Source organism: Lepidochelys olivacea (genome assembly GCF_965140295.1).
Source record: "Lepidochelys olivacea isolate rLepOli2 genome assembly, chromosome: 12".
NCBI classification, from domain to species: domain Eukaryota; kingdom Metazoa; phylum Chordata; order Testudines; family Cheloniidae; genus Lepidochelys; species Lepidochelys olivacea.
Window position 1 is genome coordinate 40,679,940 of NC_140422.1, and position 14,866 is coordinate 40,694,805.

At 46.8% G+C, this 14,866-nt stretch overlaps 1 protein-coding gene across 4 annotated transcripts; it reads right to left on the bottom strand.

Annotated features, from left to right (window-relative positions):
• Positions 1-27: 27 nt before the first annotated feature.
• Positions 28-12,657, bottom strand: TERF2 (telomeric repeat binding factor 2). Of its 4 annotated transcripts, none has more exons than XM_084644792.1 (10): positions 12,446-12,657; positions 12,196-12,291; positions 10,638-10,768; positions 9,349-9,435; positions 8,880-9,026; positions 7,289-7,680; positions 5,472-5,714; positions 3,393-3,478; positions 2,470-2,522; positions 28-1,808 (listed from the first exon to the last, which is right to left on the bottom strand). In XM_084644792.1, exons 1-10 carry the CDS (start codon positions 12,636-12,638, stop codon positions 1,650-1,652), a joined length of 1,587 nt encoding a protein of 528 aa, XP_084500918.1. In that variant the 5' UTR covers positions 12,639-12,657; the 3' UTR covers positions 28-1,649. The 4 variants fall into 4 exon arrangements, with proteins under 4 accessions (XP_084500918.1, XP_084500917.1, XP_084500919.1 ...); XM_084644791.1 differs by having other exon boundaries at positions 5,472-5,870; XM_084644793.1 differs by lacking the exons at positions 12,196-12,291; positions 12,446-12,657 and adding an exon at positions 12,010-12,189 and having other exon boundaries at positions 5,472-5,870.
• Positions 12,658-14,866: the final 2,209 nt, after the last annotated feature.

Genomic DNA, 14,866 nt, shown 5'->3' on the forward strand with positions numbered 1-14,866 from the left:
TCTGAAGGACTTGATTATAGTGATTAGTGTGTTAAAACATTCCTAGAAACTTTATTTAGTACAAGAACTATAGACACTGATCACAGAGCAACAATACGCCAAAGACAGGCAAAGGGCAGGGAGAAAGAGTCTGGCTAACAGCGAAGTTGAAGAGATTACTTGAGCCACTTGTATCCAGACAGCAATGAGTTTCTCTGGCAAGGTTCCTTCCAGCAACTGCTAGTGCCAAAGGACACGGCTAAGGCAAGCAGGGGACTTCTACCCAGCACCAGTGACAACAGAAGCAGCTCACAGGACCCCTGCAGTTGGGGTATTTCTGCAGCTAGAACCAAAGGAAATTAAATGCATGAGTGTTGGTGAAAGTGAGGGGAAGATGATACATAAGTGCCTCTGCAATCCACCTGTCCCTAATAACCAGCAGCATCCCACCGGATAGGGGTACAAGACTTTCTGGCACTCCAATTCAGTTAGTTGCTGATGCGATGCTCCTGGCTTCAGCTGGCTCAGGAAGTGAATGCAGGATGAAATTCTGGTCATTAACAGGGTGTCCCACAAAGCTGTCACTAGGCCACTGACCCAGGGATATGCCAAGCTTCTCCCTTTTCAAGGGGGATTATTTACCTGAGGAGAGAATGCTGGGGAGATGCAAATCAAATTTGTTGCAATTGTTATATCCAACACAGGAACTGCTTTATTTTACACGATGGGTTTAGACATGGGATTGGATTTCGCACTAGAAGGCAAGGCATGTCTGGTGCCTGCCAGAGATCCCCAGAGACCTTTCAGAGATAATGCACTACCAGGAAACAGACAGAAGGAAGGGAATTTTGCAAAGAAGGAGGCAACTCAAACACAAAGTCAAACCAACTGAACACTAACTTTTAACTTGGTGACATCTGGCTCCAAACATTCTAGAAACTAATGAGCACAAAGAAAAAACATCTATTTTTAAAGCATCAAAAAAATGTGGAGGAAGAAATCCCCACTCAATATAAAAATATACAAAGCAGAGAATCGTGGAAACAAATGCCAGATCCCTGGCCAAAAAGCCAGACTTCTGCCGGTGCAACTCAGCAACAGCTCCTACACCACTGCTTTCCCCTCTCGAAGGGGCTGACGGGCAAATGGAGATCAGCCAAGTGATTCACAATTGGTTTAAGAATATTAATAGAGATAAAACAGTCAGTGAGAGGATTACCCTGCCATTCAACCAACACCTGAGTAGAGAAAGCCGTGATCCCAGTTACAGTCCACTCAGGTTCCAGCTCTAACACTCACAGGGCAAAGGCTGCCAGAGTCCTCACTGTTTCTGAACATATACAAAATGTCAGTATTGTAGCACTTCTACTGCAAGACTATTTCCATAGTTACTCAGGCTGCCTTGCTTCTGTTGACAGACAAAGATCTAAATTTAGTGACTCCAGCTAAATACAAGAACTAGGAAGGTTTCCCAAACTCTAGTTAAACTTTGCTTCTTCCAGCTGTAGCATTCAGCTCTGCCAAGCAGCCATGACAATTCTCCACATCATTCCTGTCACATTGCTAGGAAGAGGACTACAACCTTCCTCCCATGGCAGGTGTTGCTTTCGTCCATCTTTTGGAGAGAAATGAGAGCAAGTGTCACTCGAAGAGTTCCTCAACTCCTGTTTTCAGTGGAGTCCCAGCTTTTTCATGGTCCGCCAGCGATCCTTGATCATCACTGAGGTGCGGTTCTCAAAGGGGAACTTTTTGCAAATGATTTTCCAGTTCCCTTCTCCAAACTTCTTCACTCCTTCTCTGATCCATTCGCTTTCCTGTACTGTCCACCTCTGCAAAAGAAGAACAAGGAGTGACTCTTACAGCAGAGGTCCTATCACTTCTGCACTAACAGCTTCTTAGCCTCCTTGGTCCCCCTTTCATCCATACTATCAGCACCTTCTTATAACATAGTTCTTACAACCCCGACACCTCCCGAAAGTGTATTTATATTTTCAATACTAGCTGCAGGCTTATTTAGGAATTATGTGGTTTATAGAGTGTGTTCTGGTTCTTCACCTCTTTAGCTGACTTACCTGCTGAGCGGTTCAGGAAGCAGATGCCAGCCAGGATAAGCTGCACACCAGTATTTTAGGCCTCTACCACTTTCCTGGCTTTTAGTGGACAAACTTAAGCCAGGCCCTCCCAATTTAAAGATCTGTGCAACCCAACTCACCCCCTCGTAAGTTCAACGCTTAGATAACGCAAGCATTGATCAAGGTACTCCAGTCCCTGAGTAAATATCATCTGTCAGTGCAGCATCTGGGAGAGTTCTCCATTCAGTGTGCATCAATCACTTGGACTCTTCTAACTGAGCTGATTCCAGAGGCGTAGAAATCTCTGAACAGCAAAAGGGATTTCCCCCTCCCAATCTTTGCTATTGCTTCATTGCTTCACTACCCCTGCAGAGTCCTGCTTTGGGCTGCTGAACGGAGCTGGAGGGCTCTATATTACCTGCTTCTTGGAACCGAGGATTGAAGAGCTGTGGCTATTTCTCCCAGGGGACCCTGAAAAATAAACCAAGAAGAGTCATATTTCAGCATCCACCTTCTGCTGTGCATGCATCTCCCAGAGAAACTGGCTTTAGCCTGTTCGATTACAGGGACAGCGCGGCATGGCCACCAGGGGAACACCCTTGGCCAGGGTATGGAAAACAGAAACAAATGCCTTTACTTCCTCTAGCTGCTAGAATTCCATGTATTGAAGGGACAGTTGGCCATTCTGATCCAAGCCCTGGTTACCTCATAAGAAGTGTAACTAAAGAAACATAACTAAGACTGAGTCAAAAGGAATTACACTTGTCTCAGGTTAGCAAATGTGTCTAAGGAGAAAAAAAGAAAAAAAAGACAGTCTGATCCAAAAGCTTCCTCAATAGAAATCCCTGTTCATAAATGGAACCATGTTCAGGTCCAAGCAGGGAAGATCCCAGCTGTTAAACAGCATCCAGGAGAAAAGTCTGAGGTGGAATTAATTACATCTTTTGAAAAAAGCCAGCAAATGCTGATCTGCCACCCTACAGCTGTTAACGGGATGGAACTGCTTTTGGGCAGGGTCTCAAACTAGAATAGCAGACAATGACTGACAGGTAGTTTTATCTCAGGTCTGAAACTGTAATGAGAGGGTACTTGCTAGATGTTCCACGATCAGGTACACAATGGATTTAGCAGCTTCCCATTGTTCGGGCCTGCCTAAGAAAGGACATCATCTCCATTGCTGCAGTCCTATAACAGCAACCATAGGCCCAAGCTTTCCTGGGTTATGGGATTTCTAGTCTTTTGGTTTCTGTCAAGTATTCAAGGCAGCAGACTGCCCCAGGGCCAACAGCATGGCTGGGACCAGGAATTAAAGCGTGTGCATGGCAAAAATAGCATACTTACTCTTGTCCAGGAAGAGCTCATCTTCCTCACTCCAAGTGTCCTTTTCTTCTTGCCCATTCGAGGTGTTCCATCTTGCTTTCAGTGGTCTGAAAACACACAACACACACATTTTAATTGCAACAAGCCAGCCTGATTAATGAGGGCTGAAGTGACAGTCACTGCAGACAGCTAAATCAAACATCCAAAAGGACCACAGACCACTGACTAATTACATAGAGGCCATTGGTAAAACGGTCCAGGACCACCTTGTTCCAATGAGTGAAGACTAAGATCAGTGTGCAGCACTGGGAAATGTGGGAGCTTGCCTGACAGCTGGATTATGTATGTTTGCTTCACCTTCACAACACATGCATCTCAGTTCACTGCCATTGGACTGGTTTGTAGGTAAAGGGTGCCATGTGTATGTCTGGCATTCAAAGCCACTCAGTGCCATTTTAATAACTACAGGAGGTTCTCTTTGGATCTTAACAGATCCCTGTATAACACACAAGAAGCAACTGAGAGCCAACTAGGTCAGAATTAAGCAGTTGCTGCAAACTGATACAAACACCTGAGCTGCCAAGAAGGTGCCGTGCATGTGGCATGAAAGAGACAATGGAATGGGGCAGAAACACTTAGCAAGGGTCATATGCTCCACAAGGCTGCTATGAAATTTTTACTATAAGCAAGGCCAGCTGGTTCCAAACCAATTATGTTCCTTATTTCTCTTGCTCACATGCATGTACTCAACTCCTTACAGAAGATTCAGCTGAAATCAGGTGTATTTAAAATATGTTGCAAATTGATTAGTTTTCATATTACAGCAACTACATGAAGACAAACGCTCCCTGTTGTTAGTGGTACGCTTGTGCATTCCGTCGCCTTGGCAGCACGCAAGCGTTTTCACACAGGTGTATATGAGCGTTTGGGCAGGGGAAGGTTTGAAGCTAAACTTCTGAAGCAAAAGTTGATATCCTTTGTCACCAATAGCCATCACCATCAGCACCACTGCCACTTAAAGCATTGCAACCGAGCTAGGGTCTTCGTCAACAACGAAAGGCAAGAGACAGGGAGTCCGGGAGCACTGGAAACATGCCAATCTTGGGCGCGCCGCAGGGCACTGGGATCAGCTGACCCTACTGAACTGCACAGAACATTTTACGCTGGTGGCGGTCAACTTCCGAGCATTTTAGCGCTTTGGCACTTAACATTTTAAGCATATAAAACCTGAAATGCTATGCTCTCAACGTGTCTCTTTTCAAGCATGAAACTTCATGCAGCTCGGTAGGGTCTACTCTGCAATCAGTACCCTGAAGTGCTCCTAAGTCTGAGAACTTTATGGAACTACCACGTTTGCCTCATCTCTCCTGGGGAACCCAAGTACTGCTCAGGAAAGGGAATTCCCTGCTGTTTCATTCCTGCAGATCCACAGTACCGCCTTACATGTGCAAAAGCAGAGGCCCTCGTCTGCACAGCCTCCAAGATGCATTAGAAGGGAACCCTGCTACACCCTCATCAAGTCCTGCAGAAAACGTGCATCCCAGAAGCCTGGCTCCAGAGAACTCTTTGTTCCCACACATCCATCCACTCCCCCGTTTAACTTGCAGCTAAGTCATACAATACATATACAAGGTACAAAACAAGTGTGGAAGAATTAAAGTAACTTGCATCAATATTCTATTACTCTTAAAATTCCTACATGGTTTAAATTCATCACTGACATGAAAATTTACCTTAATCTGTCCCACAAAACATACCCACAAACTCCAACCTGTGTATTACTAACTGCAGATTTACATAGTCAAATGCATACACTGAGAAGCAGTTTGCAAGGATGTCAAGGGTCAGCATTAAGGTTATTGGAACGTAGGAGGTGAGCTTTCCCATTTCCCACATTGCTAACCACATGTATGATCTACAGGAGTAACAGAACATTTGCTTTAAACTATCCATTTCCACATTTTTGCAAAAGGGAGGGATTTTTAACTTTCTAGTTTTGCTCAGATAAGGTTATATTGTTTAATGTAGCAATGTTAGCTATATGTTCTCAAAGCATTGTGTCTGCATTAGAATACTCAGTGTCACAGATATGCTTCATACTTGGGACTTCTGGAAGACACACGCTGAACATGTGGCTTTCGAACAAGAGTCCTGAATGCAGAAGATACCACCGGCTCCTGGGATGAGTCTGGAGTCTCACTCAGCTCAGTAATCTGGCTGTCCTGCTCCATAATCAGTCTGCTTATAGTCAACAAGCGTTTACTCTTTGGGGGTGATTTAGGTATGTCTGAGGTCTCAGAGGTCTCCAAGGGTGGATTCTCCTCTTCTCTGTGCCTCTTGAGTCTGTGGGATACAGAAGGGGACAATTGCTTGGGGAAAGAAAAGTCTGTTTCATCCAGTTTGGTAAAGGCTGCATCAGAATCTTGGGAATTTGACAAGGTCTTGAAAGCTTCTCTCAGAGCAGAAATCCCAAATGTTGTTACAGTTCCAGGCGGTTGCCTGTAAAATAAATGAAGCTAAGCAGGTTACATCAACAATTTCAACAATACAATGCTCTACTTCACTAAAATCACAGCTGCTCCCCTCACTCTGCCACACAGCTAAGCTCCTACCAAATTCACATCCATGCAAAAGCACATCACAGACCATGAAATCAGACCTTCCCCCGTGAAATCTAGCTATTGGAGGGGACGGGGAGAGACAGGGCTGGGAGTACCCCAACCAGGGACCGCTCCCATGCACCAGGCTCCAGCTGCTAGTCCTGTCCTGTCAGGGATGGGACTTCCTCTTCCCCAGCATGGCCACTTTCAGGGGGAGGTCAGACCCACCTCCGGGTACCTCTCCCAGCTGCAGGAAGCTCTATGGCTGCTGACTTCAGAGCCCAGCTCTGAAGGCAGCGCAGAAGTGCTGGTGGCAATCCTCTCTCCCTTCCCCCCCTCCACAGTCCCCTTTGGGGTCAGGGCTCCCATGGTTACAACACCAGGAAATGTCAGGTGTAAATATCTAAAAACATGAAATTGACTAATTTTAAAACCTTCTGGCCATGAAATTGATCAAAATGGACAGTAAATTTGACTGCTTTGACCATTTAACAACTCTCTTCTCGTTCTTTTCTTTTATAATAAAACCTTTAGTTTTAGATACTAAAGGATTCACTGGCAGTGTGGTATTTTGGGTAAGATACAGACTAGTACTGATCTGGCAATGTGGCTGGCCCTTTGGGGAATCAGAAGAACATTCTGTGTGCTGAACAGAGTTTTAAAAAACTTCTCACTATTTGCTGATTGGGAGCCAGAGAACTGGAATACAATAAAGGGGGCTGTGTGATTTCTTTTTTAGCTTTTTGATAACCATCCTGGGAGATCAGGAGCACAGTTTGGGACTAGTTGGTGAATCTAACTTCAGTGTTAACCACCAGTTTTGGGAGAACATGCTCTCCTTTTTGCAGCCTGCCCTGACCTTCGCATTTTCAGCATCGGCTACTATAGACACCTCAGATCACAGCATTCATCTGTTTTATCCCTCCAAAGAATGCCAAACTAAATGCCATTAACCAAACCTATGTCCTCTGAACCACGGACACACCAAAACCCTTCTGTAAACATAAGACCCTCTCTCATTCACCACCTGTCACAAGGGGACTCCTTCCCTTCCTTTAATCCAAACACTCACTAGGGTACTCTTCAGAAAAAAGATCAACATTTTAATTCAGAGATAGACAGCCTGGTGAAAAATCCTAAAGTAGTAGCCCCTGGGGCAGCACCACTGCATTGGCACATGGCAAAAAATTATAGCTGCCTGCACACAGTGAAAGCAGTGGGTGCTATAATTCAGAAGCAAAATTCTGGCAAACTTCATCCACCATATGTGGCCAGATTTCCTCTCCACATTGCGAATGCATCACCATCGCTGCTCACCTCCCAGAGTCCTTTGAAGACATTTCCACAGAGTCTGGAGCCGCCGCTGGTGGTTGCTTAGCTACTTCCACAGAGTCTGGAGCCACCGCTGGTGGTTGCTTAGCTACTTCCACAGAGTCTGGAGCCACCGCTGGTGGTTGCTTAGCTACTTCCACAGAGTCTGGAGCCTCCGCTGGTGGTTGCTTAGCTACTTCCACAGAGTCTGGAGCCTCCGCTGGTGGTTGCTTAGCTACTTCCACAGAGTCTGGAGCCTCCGCTGGTGGTTGCTTAGCTACTTCCACAGAGTCTGGAGCCACCGCTGGTGGTTGCTTAGCTACTTCCACAGAGTCTGGACCTAATGCCAGCTTCTTAGTTTCATCAATATATTCTGAATTCAAAGTGTTTTTCGCCATCTTTGACAGGAAGAAAGCGCATAATAATTACAAAGAGAACTCCATGGAACTGCATTTATTTTACTCCCATTCCACAGGCATGGAACATTAATTAATTAATTAAGTGCACATTCCCTGCAATTATTTGCTGTTCTATGGTCAAGGTACTATTTGGTATATTGGAGATAAGATAACAACTGCGGTCATTTGTCAGGTGTTCTGCAGTAGTTATATGTGCAGAGTTAAGTTACCTTGATTAAGAATTATAATAATGACCAAGTAATTTTACAGCATGGAACCTCAAGAGAGGGTCTGAATTTTAAATGCTAAAAATTTATTCCCTTGGTGCTCTGGTCCCAAAACTTTAGAGCCAGACATCTGTATCTGACTTCTGAGTACAAGTCAAAAATATTACATGTCAATAAGAAAGAAACAAATTGGTAACTTCTTTCCAATTCATATAATTTGAGACCATTGTATCAACATTATAAAAGTTAACTGCACCTCTGTGAGCCAGAGATTGTATTCTAACTGCACAGAGGTGATTCACCAAGTTTCTCCAAGTATCTACAATCACAGGAGGTGGGACAGGTAAACACTATCAATTGAGTATAACCCCAAAGGATTTTACAAATAGTGGATCAGACCAGTTTCCAGAGGCCCAGGAAACAAAGAAAGGCTTTCGGTACAAAAGGTGAACTTAAAGCGGGGGATTGGGGGGTTGTTCTTGACCTGAAAACTGACCTGAATCTTTAACAAGAGGGCAAGCCCTAGTGGAAGGATCTGAAGGACTTTGACTCTTACCAGACCCTCATGCGAAAGATGAGTGGCTTCTGGTAAGCTTAATATGCACTTTACGGTTTTATGACAAATTTTCCTGTGTAATTCTTTTGTTCTTAAATAAATGTGCTTTGCTTTGTGAAGGCCAGCTGGTTCCTTGTCCTTCAGGAAAAAGAGTGAAACCAGGGGTGGGGAGCTAGGTCAGACTGCTGGGATAGTCACAGAGAAATGCAAGCCTAAATCCCAGATCAGAAGGGGGAGTGTCACAAGACTCTGCCTATAGAGAGGTGACAGCTGGAGGCCTGAGACCTAAGGGTGTATCCCTTGAACAGAGTACAGAGGGGTTAGAGGTGACATGCATCACATGCCATTTTTCTGCAGACCCTGAGGGGTGACAGCTGGGTGGGGCTGAAATGTGGGTAGCCAGGGTAGACACATACGGTCAAGAGAAAGGGCTCTGAATCCTCCAGGTAGGTCTCCAAGAACTGGAACGCACTCTGCTGAAAAGTCTTGTAGGAAAAATTTCGGATCATCATATGAGACAAATTCTTCTCACGGATAATGCTGAGCAACTCTGTCCTCAGTTTCTAGTCAAGAGGCAAGAACATTCTGAATATCTACAAATAATACAAGTTACAAACACAGGAGCTGGGGGTTTGGGTGGAGAGGGGACTTCCCCACTGACACTACAACATTACCAACTAATTTACACTGATCTAAATTAGGAAGCAAAAGCCCAAAAAGTCTGGAGTCTGTCAGCATTGCCAACTACACTCGCTTTCAGTGCCAGACTACGCAATGGTAGCAGCAGACAGAAGGAAAGAAAAGGAAATCCATGTCTGCGAACATATTGCACAGCCAACAAGATACTCCATCTCACGCCCCAAAAACTCACATAATCAAACTCACCTGGGTGCTGGGATCCTTTGCCATGTTTTTTTTCAGAATTTTTGAGGCTTTATCAAATTCTCTCTTTTTAATACAAACAATAACAGCCTAGAGAGGAAAAAAAGGATCTCTGTTGTAGCAATTCAACCACATCACCTAAATCAGCTTCACAAACAGGTTGGGGGAGGGATAGCTCAGTGGTTTGAGCATTGGCCTGCTAAACCCAGCGTTGAGAGTTCAATCCTTGAGGGGGCCATTTAGGGATCTGGGGCAAATATTGGGGATTGGTCCTGCTTTGAGCAGGGCTTGGACTAGATGACCTCCTGAGGTCCCTTCCAACCCTGATATTCTATGATTCTATGAACAGCAAAAGCAAAATGCAAACAAAGTCTGTGATGTTCCTTCCAAACGCTATTCAAGTAACATAGAAATAACGCTATTTGCAAACACCTTAATGAGCTGCTAACCTGAAATCCTACTACACCCTTCTAACTATCCCATTAATGCAAGGTTACAATTAAGGATTGCATTACCTGATTTTCATTTGTATGGTGCCATTCAATTAATCTACGTTTACAATAAGTATTTTGCTGGACACCCCTGAAGTTTGAGAACCCATCAGTTCTCACTAAATTTCCTTGGCTTAATTTTAAACAAACAGCCTTCTACAGGACTAGAGTTACCCGGCATGTCAATACTAAAAGAAGCTGACGTGGCCCCTCCCCAAAGAGCTTACAAGTAAAGGTAGACAGCATGTGGGTGTAGGAAGCGGGAGAAAATGTGCCAAAGACATCTTGATGAGGCTCAGCAAGTGTCTTGTAGCCTCAGGTTTGTTTATTGTAGTATAATATGCAATAAAACATCATAGTTACATTTTACATATATCATACATGCAAACTTTATCCCAGGCCAGCAAATTGAACAGACCAGTTTGCAGGGGATGACTAGTTGCAATAGCAAGTTTTTAGGAGGGATTCTTAGACTCTAAGAGCATTCTGGTTCTACATTTAAGAGGTCCTCCAGTAAAAAGAAGTGAGAAAGGATGCATTATTTCTAATATATTCAATAGAGAAAATGGTAATAGCAAAAGAAAAGTTCTGCTTTTCAGTTCACCTTTAATAGAGTTACAGATCCTGATAGCTTACTATCTTCCTAACAATGGAAAGCTCCCAGAAGTAAGGCAAATGATGGAGAGAAGACCTGAGAAGGGACAACCACCCTCAGTGTAAGGGAAGCTTTTTTCTTTTAGTTAGATTAAAGCTTACAAAACTCTAAAATATTTGAATGAAAAAGGAGAACTTGACCCTTACAGCTTGTTTCACCATTTTTCTAACAGATTCCATTGCCACCTCAGACACAGGAAATTCTCTTTCAATCAGCTCCAGCACACCGATTGCGGATTCAAGAGGGGTGAGCTCTGACTCTGTATCAAAGGTGCAATCTACAATTAAAAGAAACAATTCATTCCTATTGGTTTTAAAACAGACACAAATCTACCTGAGCCCAAGAAATCCTCCACAGGAAGCAGCCAAAACAAATAGGCTCAGATTTGCTCAGTTAGGCCACTAATGCTGCAGTAACGGACAAGCAGAGAACAGCACAAACAAAACAATTATGATCAAGAAAGGTTGTCGAAGGTATGAGAGATCCTCGAAAAGAAACATGACAGTTGGTGAGTTTGAAATTAAAAGCAATAACCATTGTGAGCTGAGTATGTGGAGGTTTGCTTTACTATATACTATAAAGAGAAAAATCATGAATTAACACACTGAATAAAAGTTACATAAGACTATACTAATGCAGTTTAAATGCTCAAACATCAAGAAATTCAAAAGTAAAGTTCTTGCCATAATACTGAAAGGACACTGCTGTCAGATCAAATTTGATCCCCAAGTTTAAGTTTTGCTCAAGTACAACTAGATCTAAGACTCATATACGTGGTTACTTTACTTAAGGTTTTCATTCCAAGTGAAAGCAAAAACAAAGCCTTCTTCACAGAGTTTTCACTCAAACATTGTGTTCTTGTTCTATTACAGGAGAAATGAAGAATGAAATTGATTTACCTATACATTGTTTGTAAAAGAAAGCAGAAGGGACTTTGTTCCAGATGACAGAGATAGAAAACAGAATCCCTGCAAAGACGCCAGGTTTTTCTTAAACAAAAATTTTTGTTTGGGTTTTAGGCTCTTACTAACAGAATGTTTGAAGTTTACCCCACATGTTGCTTTCAAGTGACAATGCTAAACAGGAAAAAAGAGAAAAATAAAAAAGAAATCGTACTTCAATCTGAAAGTTCTACCTATTAGTGTTCGATTCCTATAACTGAAAACTACTTCGTTATTTCCCAGATTGTTTACCCTGCACATTAACTACCCTTTGAGAAGACATGCATTTGAAGAAGTGGGTATTCAGCCACAAAAGCTTATGGTCCAATACGTCTATGAGTCTATAAGGTGCCACAGGACTCTGCTGCTTTTACAGATCCAGACTAACACGGCTACCCCTCTGATACCTTTGAGAAAAGCCACTTTTGACTATTTTGGTTCTGGTCAGACGCACTATCCCTACTATTATCAGGCCCATGCCCCCTCCTTTGGAGAAATGATCCTTATAAATAAAAAAAACCACAAGCAGATTATTTCAAGGAATTACAACAGAAGTTTCAGAGGCCTTTATCCAAACCTGAACTCCAATTTTAAAAAATCCGAACAGAGTAGATGGTTCTCCTCGGCCAAACAGTAGATAAAGACTGATTTAAACAGAACGGTCCCACGCTGCACTGTGCAGGGGCCATACAGTGAGGTGAATGCGGTTTTGGGAACAGGGCTGAGCACCAGTAAGACGAATTGTGGCGCTTTTCTCTCGTACCGAGGTTCTCTCCCTCCTCAATTCTTGAAAGAAACTGCATGATCCGGAGCAGCCGGGAGATCGCAGGCTCCTTAACCAGGGGCCGCAGCAGCAGAGCTGGAGAGAGAGGAGGACACAGAGCTTGGGACACCCCAGTCAGAAACACCGCCCGCCCCCCGGCCCCGCCGTTGGACCCCAGAGCCCCCTGCCCGGGCGCCGGCGCCGGCCCCGGCCCCCTCCCCGGGCGGCCCCTCCCCGGGCGGCCCCTCACCCTGCATCACGTCGCGGAACTCGCGGAAGTCCTGGTACCGACGGGCCCGATAGGCCCCCACGGCCTGGTGGAAGTAGAACTGCAGCACCCAGCGGTTCACCGTCTCCTCGGGGGCGCGGAGCCCCAGCGCCCCCTTCCCAGCCGCCATGGGCCCCCGCCGGCTCCGGGAGACCCGCCCGCGCCCGCCGGCCATCCCGCGCCAGGATTCGGAAGTGACGCGCCCAGCACGACGGAAGTGACGGCATCCCGCCGCTGCCCTCTCCCCTCCTGAGGGAAAGCGAGCGCCCCCTACACTTCCGCCTCTTATTGCTAAGCGGGGCCCAAGGACGACTACAACGACCGGCATGCACTGCGGCCGGCGGCTCCCAACATGCCCCGCAACCCTCCGCCCGGATCTCCCGGCCTGCCCTGCGTTGCGCGCCCCCTGCCGGCCTGGAGGAGCCATGCAGTGGCCGGCTGGTTGCGCAAAGCCCCTGCGGAGGGGGATTTAAGCCCGTGTTCTGCGTGGGAGCCGGCTCCCACCCGCAGCCCGGACATTAGCCAGCAGGTCCAGCCCAGTGGTGAGCTGGAGCCGGTTCGTGAGACCCAGTTGTTCCACGAGTGACAATTGGTTCTAAAAGGGCTTCTAAATTTAACCACCGGCATAAGTGGTGCCTTAGGCGCCGACTCCCTGGGTGCTCCGGGGCTCGAGCACCCACGGGGAAAATTTGATGGCTGCAGAGCACCCACCAGCAGCTCCCCGGCCCGCGCCCGGCCTCAGCTCACCTCCGCTCCGCCTCCTCCCCTGAACGCGCCGCCCCGCTCTGCTTCTCTGGCCCCCCACCCCCCGTCCCCAGCTCCCCGCAAATCAGCTGTTCGCGCGGGAAGCTGGGGCAGGCTGAGAAGCAGGAGGCGGCTTCGCACTCAGGCCCAGGGAGGAGGAAGGGAGCTGGGGAGGGTGCAAGGAGGGCTGCCTGTGCCGCATCAGATAACCCGGAGGGGGGGCGCAGGGGAACCGCTCCCCGCCCAAGCTCACCTGCACCTCCCTGGGCCTGAGCAGGAAGCCCCCGCCTGCTTCTCAGCCCTCCCCAGCTTCCCGCCAAACAGCTGATTCGCGGGGAGGGTGCGCGGAGAAGCAGAGCAGGTCAGCGTAGCGTATTCAAGGGAGGAGCGGAGGTGAGCGTGGGGTGGGGAGCTGCCGTTGGGGGCTCTGCACCCACCAAATTTTCCCCGTGGGGGCTCCAGCCCCGGAGCACCCAGAGAGTCGGTGCCTAAGGCGCCACTTTTGATGTGATCAGTGGGTGAGCGGTCGCTCCCCCTGCTCCCCCCCAGCTACACCCCTCCACCCCTAGAAGCCAGAGGGACCTGCCAGATGCTTCCTGGGAGTTGCCCCAGGTAAGCATCTCCAGGACTCCCCACCTCGCCCCCCAGCAGGTGCCTTTGGCTCTTAGGGGTGGGCACCCACTACGGTGGCCCACAAGACTCTCCTGCCCAGTTCTGGGGGCAGTCAGGGGAGGGGGGTGGATGGGGCAGGAGTCCTGGGGGGGCATCAAGGAATGCGGGGAGGTTGGATGGGGCAGGATTCCCGGGGGGCGGGGGTGGGCAACGACCCCCTCGTGGGGTGAGGAGGGAACCCGTTCTTGAGATTTTGGCAGCTCATCACTGGTCCAGCCCTTCCCCGTCCCGTTGTCAGGCCTGGTCCACACGATAACAGCCCCTGCCTGCAAACAGACCGGCCCAAGTCCATCCCCGGTGCTGCACCCGCGGGGTCCTCTGGGGGTCACTCAGCCTATTGTACCCACCATCCACTCCTCGGGAGTATCAGCCGCTTTCCTTTCCTCTGTCCTGTGGAGCCGAGCAGTGAAAGACGGGGACCCGCGACCCCTGCCTGGTCCCTGTGCCCTGATTAAAAGCGGCTCCACACTTTGTAATCGCCTTGGTTCCAGCTTCCTCATACACATAACTACAAGTTGGCTAAAAGCATTCTCCTAATCGCTAGTAACAAATTACTGACGATTGAAAAGCTTTTTCAACATATAAAAGCAGGAATTGAGTGACCACCTTTTCTCTTAACTGTCCAGAATATAGTATCAACAACTCAGAGGCCCAGAAAATATTGTCTTCCCTTGACACCACCCTTTTGAGTCCCATTAATAATCTTGGATGAACTATGTTTGAGTCTTGCTTATGTACCACCCTCAGTTTGAAGTTGTGCTACTAAGGTATGTCCACATCTTGAATACTGTATGCAGATGTGGTCACCTCATCTCAAAAACAATCTATTGGAATTGGAAAAGGTTCAGAAAAGGGACACAAAAATGATTAGGGGTAAGGAACGGCTTCCGTATTAGGAGAGATTAATAAGACTGGGACTTTTCAGCTTGGAAAAGAGACGACTAAGGGGAGATATGATTGAGATCTATAAAATCATGACTGGTATGG